Source organism: Staurois parvus, unplaced genomic scaffold (assembly GCF_062004578.1).
Source record: "Staurois parvus isolate SC_StPar_1 unplaced genomic scaffold, SC_StPar_1.0 ptg000132l, whole genome shotgun sequence".
Lineage (NCBI taxonomy): Eukaryota > Metazoa > Chordata > Amphibia > Anura > Ranidae > Staurois > Staurois parvus.
In genome coordinates this window covers 3510089-3525179 of record NW_028317928.1, presented here as the reverse complement: position 1 = coordinate 3525179, position 15091 = coordinate 3510089, and the positions used below count along the sequence as shown (strand labels likewise).

At 47.8% G+C, this 15091-nt stretch overlaps 1 protein-coding gene across 4 annotated transcripts; it reads right to left on the bottom strand.

Moving 5' to 3' along the window:
* Positions 1-305: 305 nt before the first annotated feature.
* LOC149466178 (uncharacterized) lies at positions 306-15091 on the bottom strand. Of its 4 annotated transcripts, none has more exons than XM_089672775.1 (10): positions 14972-15091; positions 13037-13296; positions 10542-10601; positions 10335-10432; positions 10156-10258; positions 9775-9879; positions 9568-9665; positions 8845-8956; positions 8469-8558; positions 306-3228 (listed from the first exon to the last, which is right to left on the bottom strand). In XM_089672775.1, exons 3-10 carry the CDS (start codon positions 10573-10575, stop codon positions 1958-1960), a joined length of 1911 nt encoding a protein of 636 aa, XP_089528901.1. In that variant the 5' UTR covers positions 10576-10601; positions 13037-13296; positions 14972-15091; the 3' UTR covers positions 306-1957. The 4 variants fall into 4 exon arrangements, with proteins under 4 accessions (XP_089528901.1, XP_089528903.1, XP_089528902.1 ...); XM_089672777.1 differs by having other exon boundaries at positions 10340-10432; XM_089672776.1 differs by having other exon boundaries at positions 13197-13296.

The window sequence follows — 15091 nt, the reverse complement described above, 5'->3', positions numbered from 1 at the left end:
CATGTTAGTTGATGCTGTTAGTCTTCCTTTCCTTGCCTTATAGTCTGTGTACTATTATTTCCTTTTGTGTACTGTTTTGTCTTTGGCTTTCTTGGATCTGTGATGTGATTGTGTGTATTCTTCTCACAGTCTCCCTAGTGGTCTGATTATGTCCGTATTTCTTTGCTCAAAGCGGTAAATTTTTTTGCATGGAAATATGTTTTTTTTTTTAGTGTAGGCCTGTAATTCTTAGGAATAACTCACTGAAATCTGTCTGAACAAGAGTCTAGTAAACATAAACTACAATATAATAAATAATCATTAAAAACAATATAATAATACATTTAATTCAATAATATAATCAAACCAAAAACACTGAAATGTGAAATATAGCGCCAAGTTCGCACATCGCTGAGCAAAGTTGCAAAATCGTTTTCAGTGTCTGATGATGAATTTCCCCCCCGAATCATTATCACTCATTCTGCAAGTGGTTCTGATTTACTATCGCTGTTCTCTAGCCGGTCTAAAACTGCTTTTGACCTAAAGGGACGCTTTTTGGACGCCATGGACGTTTCTCAGTTTCCAGGCAGAAAGAACAGTAACAATGCAGGCAGAGCACAGGACAAAATGTATGTGAAATGGTTTGATACAGTAATGTTTTACTATGTGATTTTAGTGTATTTAGTGAATGTCACTTTTCCAATTTCCCGCCAGTTCCGTCCCCTGTACGTCCCGACGCTCGCAGGGAACGGAACCCGGAAGACAGATGCCGGCATCGGCCGGAGGACATTGCTGGGGACACTGCAGGAGGGACATCGCGGGAGCGCAGGACAAGATAAGTGAAGAAGAGATCCTGGAGCAGCGCTACAGAGTATTCCCGAGTGTAGCTTGGGGTTACTGCTTGTGGTGCTGAAACTTTACCCCGAGCTACACTCAGGAATACCGCCAGGGAGGTTACTAAAGAGTTTGCTTGATTTAAAAAGTAACACAAAGAATGGCCTGGTCAGGAAGGGGGGGGGGGGGTAATCCTCTGGAGGGCGAGGGGTTAAATAAAATCACAAGCTGCAGTGAAATCAGAGGTACAAATCGCACTGAGCTGGAGCTTTGAAATCTCACTAGTGAAGTTGCGCGGTTTCAAAGTCGCAGCCAGCGTAAACCAAGGCTAAAAGTTGTTTTACAGCTACTCAAATTCTTGGGGAGAATAGGCATCATCCCCAATGTGCCTGGGTGTAACAATCACCCACCGAAACACAAAGAAAAGGGGGGGCTCGTATAGGATGAGTGATGGCAAGGGGGCTCAATTATTTATTTATTTCAGGTACTTATACAGCACCATCAATGTACGTAGCGCTTTACATATATATTGTACATTCACATCAGTCCCCGCCCCCGAAGAGCGTACAATCTAAGGTCCCTAACGCACATTCATACATACACATACTAGGGACAATTTACATAGGAGCTAGTTAACCTACCAGCATGGAATGTGGGAGGAAACTCACAGGGAGAACATGCAAACTCCAGGCAGGTGGTGCCGTGGTTGGGATTTGAACCAACAACCCCTAGTTCTCCCAGGCAGAAGAGCTAACCAAATTTAGACAGGATCCAATTCACCTACTAGCATGTGTTTGGAGTGTGGGAGGAAACTGGAGTACCTGGAGGAAACCCACGCAGGCACAGGGAGCACATGCAAACTCTAGCCATGTGGTGCCGTGGTTGTCAGTCGAACCGACAACCCCTAGTGCTGCCAGGCAGAAGAGCTAACCAAATTTAGACAGGATCCAATTCACCTACCAGCATGTGTTTGGAGTGTGTGAGGAAACCCACGCAGGCACAGGGAGCACATGCAAACTTCAGGCAGGTGGTGTCATGGTTGGGATTCGAACCGAAGACCCGTAGTACTGCCAGGTGGAAATGCTAACCATTTAGCCACTGTGCTGCCCTGGCTCAATGGTATACAGATGTCTAGGTACCTGCACTAGGTACCGCATCCCGGCAGCAGAAGCTCATGTTCCTGGTGGGAGCCAAGATGTGACATCAGAGAAGTCTTTTTCGAAAAGCGTTTCCCACATTCAGAACACAAATACGGCTTCTCACCGGTGTGAGCCTTCTGGTGCGAGATAAGGCTACCCCTCCGGGTGAAATATTTGCCGCATTCGGAACATTCGTACGGCTTCTCGTCTGTGTGCGTCCTTTGGTGCAAAATGAGATACTGTCTCTGAGAAAAATGTTTCCCGCACTCTGAGCAGGAAAAAGGCTTTTCGTCTGTGTGAGTCCTCCGGTGCGAGATGAGATGGGCTCTCTGCGTAAACCGTTCGCCGCATTCGGAGCAAGAGTATGGCTTTTCCCCCGTGTGAACCCGCTCGTGTATGGCGAGAAGCGTCTTTTCCGCAAAGCATTTGCCACATTCGAGACAGGCGTAGGGCTTCTCCCCCGTGTGACTCTTCTGGTGTTTGACGAGTAGGTCTCTCCAAGCGTAACGCCTGCCACATTCGGCGCAGGAGAACGGCTTCTCGGCCGTGTGGATTCTCTGGTGCCTAGCGAGTTGTGACTTCTGCCTGAAGCCCTTCCCGCACTCCGAACAGGCGAACGGCTTCTCGGCGGTGTGGGTCCTTTCGTGTGACGTAAGGTGGGCTCTCAGGATGAACCGTTTCCCGCACACGGGGCAGGAAAACGGCTTGTCGGCGGCGTGAGACTTCTCATGGTACGTGAGGTGCGATTTCTCCACAAACGATTTCCCGCACTCCGAACACGAGAACGGTTTCTCGCCCGTGTGGACCCGTTCGTGTCTGATGAGCGTAAACTTCCGGGAAAAACATTTTCCGCACTCGGCGCAGGAATAGGGCTTCTCCCCCGTGTGAGTGCTCTGGTGCGTAATGAGGTGGGCTCTCTGGATAAAAGCCTTCCCACATTCCGAACAGGAGAACGGCTTCTCGGCCGTATGAGTCTTTTTGTGCTTAGAAAGGTTCGAGCGTTCGGTGAAACCTTTCCCACACTCGGGACAGTGATACTTCTTATCTGAAGTCCGGATTCTCTGGTGCTTGGCGGGTTCGGAGTTCTCAGCAAGGATTTGGCCCCGCTGACGATGGACGGCAGGGTGGGGGGGATCGGGATGAAAGATTGTGTGTAGAGAGGCATCTGGAACTGGAACGTGGTTACTGCCTAAAGAATCCCATAGGATGTCACTGTCTCCGGATTCAGGAAGGACAGCGAGACGTCTCTCTGCACCGCACCATCTATACTGTCCATCTGGAAGACAAAAATTCATGGAAATATAAATGGTTTATTGTCAGGAAAGCCCCCTAAAATAAAAGATCCCTGTAGTAGAAGCGGACCTGTGGTTTGCATGTGGAGGGCACAGCAACACCTTCATTTTAAAGTGTTACTAAACCCACAACAGTGCAAACAGTCTGCATATGCAGTAAAGCACGCTTGTTATACTCAATGGAACCTAAGGGGTTAATCCTATGCATTGTGTAAAAAGGCTGTTTGATCCTGTCTTCTCTGATCCTCCCCTTCTTCCAGTGTCCCCCTCTTATCTCCTGATAAGACATATCGAGTGCAGACACTGCACATTCTCAGTTTGGGGTGTATTGCTAGAGAGGTTTTTTTTTTTCTCTTGGAAGAGTGCACGTGATAGGCACAGGGCCAATCAGCACTGTCCAGACAGAGGTCAGGGGTTCTGCATCCTCCTAGAGCAGAAAGAAAACTCTTCCTAAAAGCTTTAACCAGTGCTTTGCTGAATACTGTGAATACTGATAGAAGTCACAAGACTGCTATATACTGCTGATGAGAAAAGGGATTTAGCAGTTTATATTTACTAAAATAATTGCATTTCTATGTTGTGTGTACTGTGTGAGACCAGATATAGTGAATGCAGGGATTGGGGAGAGCGGATATAGTGAATGCAGGGTCCGGGGAGACCAGATATAGTGAATGCAGGGTCCGGGGAAACCGGATATAGTGAATGCGGGGTCCGGGGAGAGCAGGTATAGTGAATGCAGGGTCCGGGGAGAGCAGGTATAGTGAATGCAGGGTCCGGGGAGACTGGATATAGTGAATGCAGGGTCCAGGGAGCCGGATATAGTGAATGCAGGGTCCGGGGAGAGCGGATATAGTGAATGCAGTGTCCAGGGAGAGCAGATATAGTGAATTCAGGGTCCGAGGAGAGAGGATATAGTGAATGCAGGGTCCTGGGAGACTGGATATAGTGAATGCAGGGTCCTGGGAGACCGGATATAGTGAATGCAGGGTCCTGGGAGAGGGATATAGTGAATGCGGGGTCTGGGGAGACCAGATATAGTGAATGCAGGGTCCGGGGAGAGTGGATATAGTGAATGCAGGGTCAGGGGAGACCAGATATAGTGAATGCAGGGTCCGGGGAGAGCGGATATAGTGAATGCAGGGTCCAGGGAGAGCGGATATAGTGAATGCAGGGTCCGGGGAGAGCGGATATATTGAATGCAGGGTCTGAGGAGACCGGATATAATGAATGCAGGGTCCGGGGAAAGCGGATATAGTGAATGCAGGGTCCGCGGAGAGCGGATATAGTGAATTCAGGGTCCGGGGATATCGGAGATTGTAAAATGAGATTGCATAGTATGTGGCCAGGTGTAGAGCTTAAAGGGGAACTAAACCCCACTGGTTTATTGTTATTCAAAAAACAGTTACATTCCCAGCATGTAAATATATATACATCTAAAACCATATATAAGGTGCAGCGCTATAATAGTAAAATGGCATATATAACATATTAAAATATATATAATAAAGTGCAAATGTCAAATCACACTGCGGTGAGGTTAAGTGAGATGAAAAAGTCCCAAAATAGGTCAAACGTGGGGATCCAATAGATCCTAGTAAGTGCGTGGGATGAGATTCTGTGTATCACACGGTGAATCTGATGTAAAAATTGCGCACTCACCAGAAGTGCGTCAAAAAAAACGCATGTAAGATTTATCCTGTGGTATCAGATAGCGATCATCAATTGCCAAGATAGGAACAGGATCATACACCTTCCAATCGCACCTTGGGTATATACTTCAAATTTCATATGCGTGTCTCAGGCGTGTCACCATCCGGGGTCCCCTTTTAGAGCAGATTCTGCAAGTGGGGACTCATCATTATAGGCTTGTCCCACCACAGGGTTTTTCTTTTTAAAGTTCCTGCTTGCTTTAGGAGTCCAGAAATGTTTGAAAAGCTCAGCAGCAGTGTCTTAGTACCAAGATAGTTCACACGACTGCGTACTTCTCCACTCAACACCTCACAGACACCTGCTTACCACTTCCTGCTCTTCCGCAGGTGGGTTAACCTTTCCAGTTTTCCAGGTCTTTGAACTCTGTAGTGTTGCAGATCTCCACCACAGCCTGCCTTTAGTTTAGGATGGAGCTCTAAGCTCCCAGCATGCCAGGAATGCCAACTATCACATCGGCTTGTGCTCTCAACCAAACTGTCAAACCAGGAAATGTCCAGTATCATAACTGATCACATGTGCAGCACCATGGCAACTGCAGATCAAAGAGCAGCTAAGATGGCAGCTTCCTGGGCTGTAAAGGCTAGGAGGGTTAAGTCCCGCTTTAATTAGGGCTCAGTACTCTCAACCTGCCCTCATGTGATCTAGGTGCATGAGCAGCCAATCACCAGTGCTGTCATGTGGAAGGGAGTGAGTAACATGCTCCCTCATACCTGAAATGTACTGGCTCTTCAATTATGGAAGCTCAACAGAGAGGAAGAGGGTGGAGGGGAAGGCAAGTGTCCTGGGGCAGCTGACCAAAGGAAAATAAGTATGAGCAGATGTGGGGCCAGCATTAAAGTTATCTGACTTACCAGGAATTGTTGGATAGCAGATGTTGCATAGTTAGTCTGGCTGAAAAATGACAAAAGTCCATCTAGTTTAACCATTAAAACAAATGTTATAATCTTACGCCCACAGCTGATCCAGAGGAAGGCAAAAAAACCAGCAAAGCACGGTCCAATGTGCTCCTGCAGGGGAAAACATTCCTACCTGATCCCCCGAGAGGCAATCAGATATTCCCTGGATGTGACCAGAGCTCATGAAGAGCACAAATATTTAAGTCCTTGCTGCATGGAAAGGTAGGTTTAAATATATAAGCTCATTCCACTGTGCTCTGTGTTCTACCTGTATGTGTATACACTACTAAAACAGTGACCTCGGGGCAGGGGGGTTGGCCTAAGGTGGCATTTTTCAGGGGGGCAGCACTGCTCATCATGAGCTTGAGCGGGAGGCAGGCTCAGGCGGAAGGCAGGGGGGTGGGCTCAGCAAGTCTTGAGCAGGGGAAGGTGGGCTCGGATTATGCCATCCTGAATAATTGGCAAGCCGGCTTTCTGTGCCTTCCCGGAGCGCTGATTCCCTGCTGCACCCACTGATATCGTTAGGATCTGGCAGGAAGCCCAGACCTGGACTGACCATCGCAGCTATGCTCCACCCGCCCGGCCTCTCTATTCCATTCACTGCATAGGTCCGGAGGGCGGAGCCTAGAGGTCAGCTGACCGTGAAGAGGGGGTGCAGGAGAGGAGACCATCGCTGCATGTCAGGTATCAGTGCAGCCGCAGACACCACAGACCCCAGATAAGTGCTCCATTACTTGTCAGCATCTCCCTCTCCCCCCCTTCTTCTTCCTCCCCCTCTCTCTCTTCTCCCCCTTCTCTATCTATTCTCTCCCCCCTCCCTCTCTCACCCCTCCCTCTCCCCTCTCCCCCCCCTCCCTCCTCTCACTCCCCCCTTTTCTCCTCCATCCTCTCTCCCCCCTCTCTCTTCTCCCCCCCCCCCTTTTCTCCTCCATCCTCTCTCTCTTCCCCCCCCCACTCTCTCTCTTCTCCCCCCTCCGTCTCCCCCCCTCTCTTCACCTCTCTCTCTCTCTCTTCTCCCCCCTCCCTCTTCTCTCCCCCCCTCTCTCCCTATTCTCTCCCCCCTCCCTCTTCTCTCCCCCCCTCTCTCCCTATTCTCTCCCCCCTTTCTCTCTTCCCCCCCCTCTTCCTCCCTCTCTCTTCTCCCCTCTCTCTCTCTTATCCCCCCTCTTCCTCCCTCTCTCTTCTTCTCCCTCCTCCCCTCTCTTCCCCCCCTCTCTCTCTTCCCCTCTCTCTCTCTCTCCCTTCTCCCCCCCCTTTCTCCTCTCCCTCTCCCCCTCTTCTCCTCTCTCTCTCTCTGCCTCTTCTCCTCTCTCTCTCTCTGCCTCTTCTCCTCTCTCTCTCTCATTTTACACAAAAGTAATCTGGGGGCTAACAAGCCACTGGATTACTTTTACAGGCGGAGGAAGGGCGTCCCTCCCCCTCCTGCCACTGACGCCTTTACCAGGCTCTACTATGCAGTCCCAATGCAAACGATCAGAATGATCTGTGTGTGATCGCATGCATTGGGAGGCCAGAGGAGAGATTTGGGGTCTAATAGACTCTAGATCTCACCATAAACAGGAACTGCCATGGCCCATGCTATCACAAGGGATGTTGTTCATCCCTTTTAATACAAATAAAGTTGATACAAAAAAAAAAGGTAAAGTGTACAAAAAAAATAAAAATAATAAAATAGCAGAAAAAAAATTAAAGCACCCCTGTTCCCCCATGCTCACATGCACATAGGTCCCTCACACATATGTAAATGGAGATCACACCACACATGTGATGTACTGCCATGAATGTCAGCGTGAAAGTAAAATTTCTAGCACCAGACCTCCTGTGTAACTCTAAACAGGTAACTTATAAAGGCTTTTAAAATGTTTTTAAAATGTTGCCTATGGAGATTTTTAGGTACCATAATTTGGCACCAAATGGTATACTGTGGCTGGCGTGGGACAAATTAAGATGGTGGCGATTTCAGTCTTGTGGGGACGCCAAATTTTAGTCTTCCCTAGGGCAGCACAAAACCAAAATACATCACTGACCTCGGGGTAGATGAAGTGTGTGGAAACATGACAGCGAATAGGTTAGTGACCCTACATGGGGCAGCCACTGTGGCTGTCATTTAACATGAACAGGAGTCTTACAGAGACGGATGGCTCCTGACTCCCCCACTGGGTACATAGGGGGAGATTTACTAAAGCTGGAGCACTCAGTAACTGGTGCAGCTGTGCATGGTAGCCAATCAGCTTCTAACTTTAGCTTCTTCAATTAAGCTTTGGCAATAATACCTGGAAGCGGATTGGCTTCTATGCAGAGCTGCACCAGATTTCACAGTCTCCAGTTTTAGTAAACAACCCCCCCACACTCTCCATATTACCTGTACAGAGATGTATGAGAGACCCCAGAGAGTGTGTGTGGGGGGAGACTGGTCACTTCTCAATGACATGATGTGAGGAGGACAGCCGGAGTCTAATAGAGGCTGGTGGCTCCTGTCCACCCCCCCCCCCCCACTGGGCACATACTGTCCCCCATTACTGTCTACTGACAGAGGAGGGGGGAGAAGAAGAGATTGTTTTAGTGACTGAACAAGGAGGATCTGGGACTCTTCTCTGGATTTAGTGTTTATTCCTCACCTGGGCTGATCTCTGAAGACGTTTCCTCCACTTTTATCCTCATATGGTTTATTTTGTCTTCAGATACGACATATCGAGTTTCTCTGGCATCTGTGAATAAAGATGAGAGTGAAGCCCCCTGTACTGAGATGTATGAGGGACCCCAAGCAGTGCGTATGCAAGGAGATAGATCATGTCTTATGGCTGGTAACATACAATGACTAGATACGAGGGGGGACTGGAGTCTAATAGAGGCTGATGGTTCCTGACCCCCGCACTGGGCACATACTATCCCCCATTACTGTCTACTGACAGAGGAGGGAGGAGAAGAGATGGTTGTAGTGACTGAACAAGGAGGATCTGGGACTCTTCTCTGGATTTAGTGTTTATTCCTCACCTGTGCTGATCTCTAGAGGGATTTTCTCCTCCTCACGCAGATCATCACCCCTCACATACGGCTCCTCTGCTTCCTCTTTAACTTCGACTTTAACAATGATCAGATTTTCATCCTGAATAGCAAAAAGTAGCAGAAACAAATGTAAATAAAATAGAATATTATCACTCATAGAACAAGCTGAAATCCAGAACGCTAGGCCCGATGTTACATTTACCCATGCAGAGGGCCACGCCCCTATCCTGGCCTTGCACCATATGAGATGAAAACAGTGCACTGCAAATGGCCGGGCAACAAAGTGAAGCGGCTTTGAGGGACTGTTTGCATGAAGAGGAGGAATCCAGGAATAAGGTAAGCATTTCTACTTACATACTTCTTTTCCCCTAGCCAAACAAGCATTTACTGCATGCAGTCTGGGTGGGTGGGGGGGGGGGGGGGGTTGCTGGATGTATGAGAAAATGTAACTTTATTCTCTCTGATTTATCTGTGAACTACCTCTTCTGATAGGCTGCACAGGACCTGAAAAGTGAAAAGAATCATCTGGCTAAGTTTAAAGGGACCTGTCCGATCTGTTATTACCGGTCACATGTGCAGACTGCGACTGCAACAGAGCTAAAAAGAAAAACTGCAGTCAGCATTTACTGACTGATCAAAATCTTATTTCCTCTGCACTGGCCTTCACAAAACCTCATTAATGTATTTGTTACAAACTTTTATCCACTCTACCTGATCATGGTGTGAGACGTTTTGATCCTCCTCTGTGGAGTCCCGGGAATACAGAGGATGGGGATATCTCTTTGAAGGATTTCTGTTACTGGATCCATCTGTAAAAAAACACATGTAGATACATAGGTGCAATGATGATACAAACGAAACAGCCAATGAAAAGGGTCCTCCAAAACAAGACTCAGTTGTAACGAACACAGTCCTCACCTGTGCTAATCTCTGTAGACATTTCCTCCTCTTTAAACCCCACATGTCCTTCTTCCTTTTCATCAGCTTTCACGTCTCTCGGAGAGTCTCTGGTGTCTCCGGGGTCTATGAATAAAGATGAGAGTGAAGCCCCCTGTACTGAGATGTATGAGAGACCCCAGAGAGTGTGTGTGGGGGGAGACTAGTCACATCTCAATGACATGATGTGAGGAGGAGAGCCGGAGTCTAATAGAGGCTGATGGCTCCTGACCCCCCCACTGGGCACATACTGTCCCTCCATTACTGTCTACTGACAGAGGAGGGGGGAGAAGAAGAGATTGTTGTAGTGACTGAACAAAGAGGATCTGGGACTCTTCTCTGGATTTAGTGTTTACTCCTCACCTGGGCTGATCTCTGGAGGGATCTCCTCCTCCTTACATGGACCATCACCCATCACATATGGTTCTTCTTCATCTTCAACTTTAACAACAATCAACCCATCATCCTGGATAAGAAATACTAACGTTAACAGTGCCCGATTTAGCATGAGACTAGTTTGGTTAAGACTTTTTTTCATCTACCTGACCATTTTGAGGGATCTTGTGATCTTCCTGTGTGGAGTCCCAGGAATACAGAGGATAGGGACATCTCTCTGGTGGGTTCCCATTACTGGATCCATCTGTAGGAAACACACACACTGACTGAATACATTGTTTCTATGCCTTTATATCAGAGGATGTGTGTATCTAGATGGATCCTAAATACAAGAAATTAAAGTCTCCTCTTACCTGGTGATGTGAGGGGCGGCCGGTTCTCCATCATGACGTCCTACAGATCCTTGTGTCCTTCTACAGGTGAAAGTCGAAAAATTAGAATATTGTGCAAAAGTTCATTTATTTCAATAATGCAACTTAAAAGGTGAAACTAATATATGAGATAGACTCATTACATGCAAAGCAAGATAGTTCAAGCCGTGATTTGTCATAATTGTGATGATTATGGCTTACAGCTCATGAAATCCCCAAATCCACAATCTCAGAAAATTAGAATATTACATGCAATCAATAAAACAAGGATTGTACATAGAACAATATCGGACCTCTGAAAAGTATAAGCATGCATATGTACTCAGTACTTGGTTTGGGCCCCTTTTGCAGCAAGTACTGCCTCAATGCGGTGTGGCATGGAAGCTATCAGTCTGTGGCACTGCTGAGGTGTTATGGAAGACCAGGATGCTTCAACAGCGGCCTTCAGCTCTTCTGCATTGTTCGGTCTCATGTCTCTCATCCTTCTCTTGGAAATACCCCATAGATTCTCTATGGGGTTCAGGTCAGGCGAGTTTGCTGGCCAATCAAACACAGTAATCCCACGGTCATTGAACCAGGTTTTGGTGCTTTTCGCAGTGTGGGCAGGTGCCAAGTCCTGCTGGAAAATGAAGTCAGCATCTCCATAAAGCTCGTCTGTGGAAGGAAGCATGAAGTGCTCCAAAATCTCCTGGTAGACAGCTGCGTTGACCCTGGACTTAGTGAAGCACAGTGGACCAACACCAGCAGATGACATGGCTCCCCAAATCAACACAGACTGGAAACTTCACACTGGACTTGAAGCATCTTGCAGTGTGTGCCTCTCTATTCTTCCTCCATACTCTGGGTTCTTGGTTTCCAAATGAGATGCCAAAGTAGCTCTCATCAGAAAAGAGGACTTTGGACCACTGAGCAACAGACCAGGTGTTAGGATCTGCCAGGTGGTGCCTCAGGCTGCCCACTGGACAGACCTACCCAGAGCGTGGAGTCTAAGCCCGGTCTGTGCTTTCACCAGGGCCCCTGATGGTGGGGATGGACTTGTAACAGACCAGGGCCAGGTCACGACCTCCGAGCAGGCCCACCAGTGGCAGAGGGAGCCTCCGGGGATGTATGCAGGTACCAGGGAGCCAGATGTGAAGAGGACGGCGGGACCTAGCAGGATGGTCACGAGCCGTGGTCCCGTGGGGTAAGCGAGGTACCGAATCGGAAGGCGAAGAGTAGTCAGGTCACACGCAGGGTCAGCAGGGTAAGTCAGTCCGCAGAATGGTCAGACAAGCCGGGGGTCAGGATAGGAGAAGGTAGAGTAGTCAGGACAATCCGGGTCAAGGCACAGGGGAAGGCAGCGTAGTCAGAGCAATCCGGGTCAAATCACAGGAGAAGGCAGCGTAGTCAGGGCAATCAGGGTCACACAACAGGTACAGGAACTCAGGATCACAGATAGACCTTGCGGCAATCTGTGACAGTGCAGGGCATCTTTAAATAGTGCGCCCTGCACTGTCATTGGCCGGCCAGGACGCGCCCCCGGCTGTCATTGGACGCCCGAGGCGCGCCCGCGGCTCCTACTGCGCATGCGCGGCGTCCTGTCAGCCGCGGCTCGCCGGGACCTAGTGCCTGTGTCCCGGCATGATCTGCCGCCAGTGCGCGTGCGCTGGGAGAGAAGCCGCGATCCCTGACCCTGGAGCCGCGATCCCTGACACCAGGTCTGTTTTTCTTTAGCCCAGGTAAGATGCTTCTGACGTTGTTTGTTGTTCAGGAGTGGCTTCACAAGAGGAATATGACATTTGAAGCCCATGTCCAGGATCCGTCTGTGTGTGGTGGCTCTTGATGCACTGACTGCAGCCTCAGTCCACTCCTTGTAAAAGTCCCCAACACTTTTGAATGGCCTTTTCCTGACAATCCTCTCCAGGCTGCGGTCATCCCTGCTGCTTGTGCACCTTTTTCTTCCACACTTCTTCCTTCCACATAACTTTTTATTAATGTGCTTTGATACAGCACTTCGGGAACATCCAACTTCTTTTGCAATTACCTTTTGAGGCTTTCCCTCCTTATGGAGGGTATCAATGATGGTTTTCTGCACAACTGTCAGGTCAGCAGTCTTTCCCATGATTGTTATTCCTACTGAACCAGACTGAGAGACCATTTAAAGGCTCAGGAACCCTTTGCAGGTGTTATGGCTTAATTAGCTGATTAGAGTGGGACACTTTGAGCTGAGAATATTCCACCTTTTCACAATATTCTCAATTTCTGAGATTGTGGATTTGGGGTTTTCATGAGCTCTAAGCCATAATCAGCAATTATTATAACTCACAGCTTGAACTATCTTGCTTTGCATGTAATGAGTCTATCTCATATATTAGTTTCACCTTTTAAGTTGCATTACTGTATATACTCCCACTCCTCTATTGTTTCTATGTCTTTATATCAGAGGATGTGTGTATCTAGGTGGATCCCCAATACAAGAAATGAAAGTCTCCTCTTACCCGGTGATGTGAGGGGCGGCCGCTTCTCCATCATGACATCCTTCTACAGATCCTTGTGTCCTTCTATATACTCCCACTCCTCTATTGTTCCTGTCTTTATATCAGAGGATGTGTGTATCTAGGTGGATCTCCAATACAAGAAATGAAAGTCTCCTCTTACCCGGTGATGTGAGAGGCGGCCAGTTCTCCATCATATCATCCTTCTAAACACTCCCAGTCCTCTCTATGTCTGCATTTTTTCCAGGGCTGGGCATCTCACACTGCAATATATCAAATAAATTCATGAACATAAAAGTTTCATATATATATATTCCCAAAAGTGTGTTCAGAAAGGATTATTACTAAGAAATCAGACCATTTTCTTCTGGAAATTCACACAAAGTTGTGGAAATCAAATTCTCCTTATTTTAGTGGATGTGACATAAGGGGGTGACACCTGCAAGTTGAAGACTTAAGCTGGCTCACTGCACCACAGAGAATAGAACTTCCCATATACCTCAGAAGAGATTCATAGTCAAATTTATATTTTTTGTACCAGTTACTGCTTAATCTAAATTAATACTTACCAGATCTAACATTTTATCAATCTACATCTGTTAAAAATTATTTGAAGAAATAATAATTTATTTCAGGATGGATATATTAAAAAATATGAGGTGGTGGTCAGTGGAGGGAAAAATGTCCCAGTGTTTGCAGCCAGTGAAAAGAACGAATGTCCAAGTGTTACTGGTCAGTAATAGGAAGTACCGTATGCCCCGATGTTGGTGGGCAGTGGGAGGAAGAATGTCCTAGTGCTGGTGGTCAATGTGGAGAAGAATGTTCCAGTGTTGGTGGTCAGTGGGAGGAAGAATGTCCCAGTGCCGGTGATCAATGTGATGAAGAATGTTCCAGTGTTGGTGGTCAGTGGGAGGAAGAATGCCCCAGTGCCGGTGATCAATGTGGAGAAGAATGTCCCAGTGCCGGTGGTCAATGTGGAGAAGAATGTTCCAGTGTTGGTGGTCAGTGGGAGGAAGAATGTCCCAGTGCCGGTGATCAATGTGATGAAGAATGTTCCAGTGTTGGTGGTCAGTGGGAGGAAGAATGCCCCAGTGCCGGTGATCAATGTGGAGAAGAATGTCCCAGTGCCGGTGGTCAATGTGGAGAAGAATGTTCCAGTGTTGGTGGTTAGTGGGAGGAAGAATGTCCCAGTGCTGGTGATCAATGTGATGAAGAATGTTCCAGTGTTGGTGGTCAGTGGGAGGAAGAATGCCCCAGTGCCGGTGATCAATGTGGAGAAGAATGTCCCAGTGCCGGTGGTCAATGTGGAGAAGAATGTTCCAGTGTTGGTGGTTAGTGGGAGGAAGAATGTCCCAGTGTTGGTGATCAATGTGGAGAAGAATGTTCCAGTGTTGGTGGTCAGTGGGAGATAGAATGTCCCAGTGCCGGTGGTCAATGTGGAAAAGAATGTTCTGGAGTTGGTGGTCAGTGGGAGGAAGAATTTACAAGTGCTAGTGGTGGTGCCTTGGTGTCAGTGTTCAATAGGAGAAGAGTGTTGTTGGTGGTTGGTGAGAAGAAGAATGTCCTGGTGCTAAAGGTCAGTGAGAGATAGTCTGCCCAGTGGGTAATGTATTGCCTGGTGGCCAATGAGTAACGTATTGCCTGGTGTTGGTGGCCAGAGGGTAATGTATTGCTTGGCGTTGGTGGCCAGTGGGTAATGTATTACCTAGCGTTGGCGGCCAGTGGGTAATTTCATTTCCTACATCCTTGGTACACTGGCATTTTGGTGATATGATGGGTCAGTCCCACAGGATCCAACAGTTTCAGTTTATTCCCACCATTGCTTCTATAAGGAATCTGTCTCCATGCCAATTATATAACATCCAGAGCTTGGAAGGCTCTGACACTTTTTACAGGTGCAGTTCTATTCTCTATCAGTAAATAAGAAGATATTATTACCTCCTCCTCAGTTGGCACACTCTCCAGCTCTCACGCTCCAACCATTAGCATTCTTGAAAAAAAAAAAATCCACTTCTTCCGGGCTACAACAAAATGGCCGACATTCATCCCCTTCTCAAA

Excerpts from the sequence above, each read along its gene's own strand:
- LOC149466178 (XM_089672775.1), bottom strand. The coding sequence starts at position 10,575 with ATGATGGAGAACCGGCCGCCCCTCACATCACCAG. Across the intron at positions 9,880-10,155 it reads CCCTCCAGAGATCAGCCCAG|ACCCCGGAGACACCAGAGAC; the intron begins GTGAGGAGTAAA and ends CTTTATTCATAG. Across the intron at positions 8,559-8,844 it reads CCCTCTAGAGATCAGCACAG|ATGCCAGAGAAACTCGATAT; the intron begins GTGAGGAATAAA and ends CTTTATTCACAG.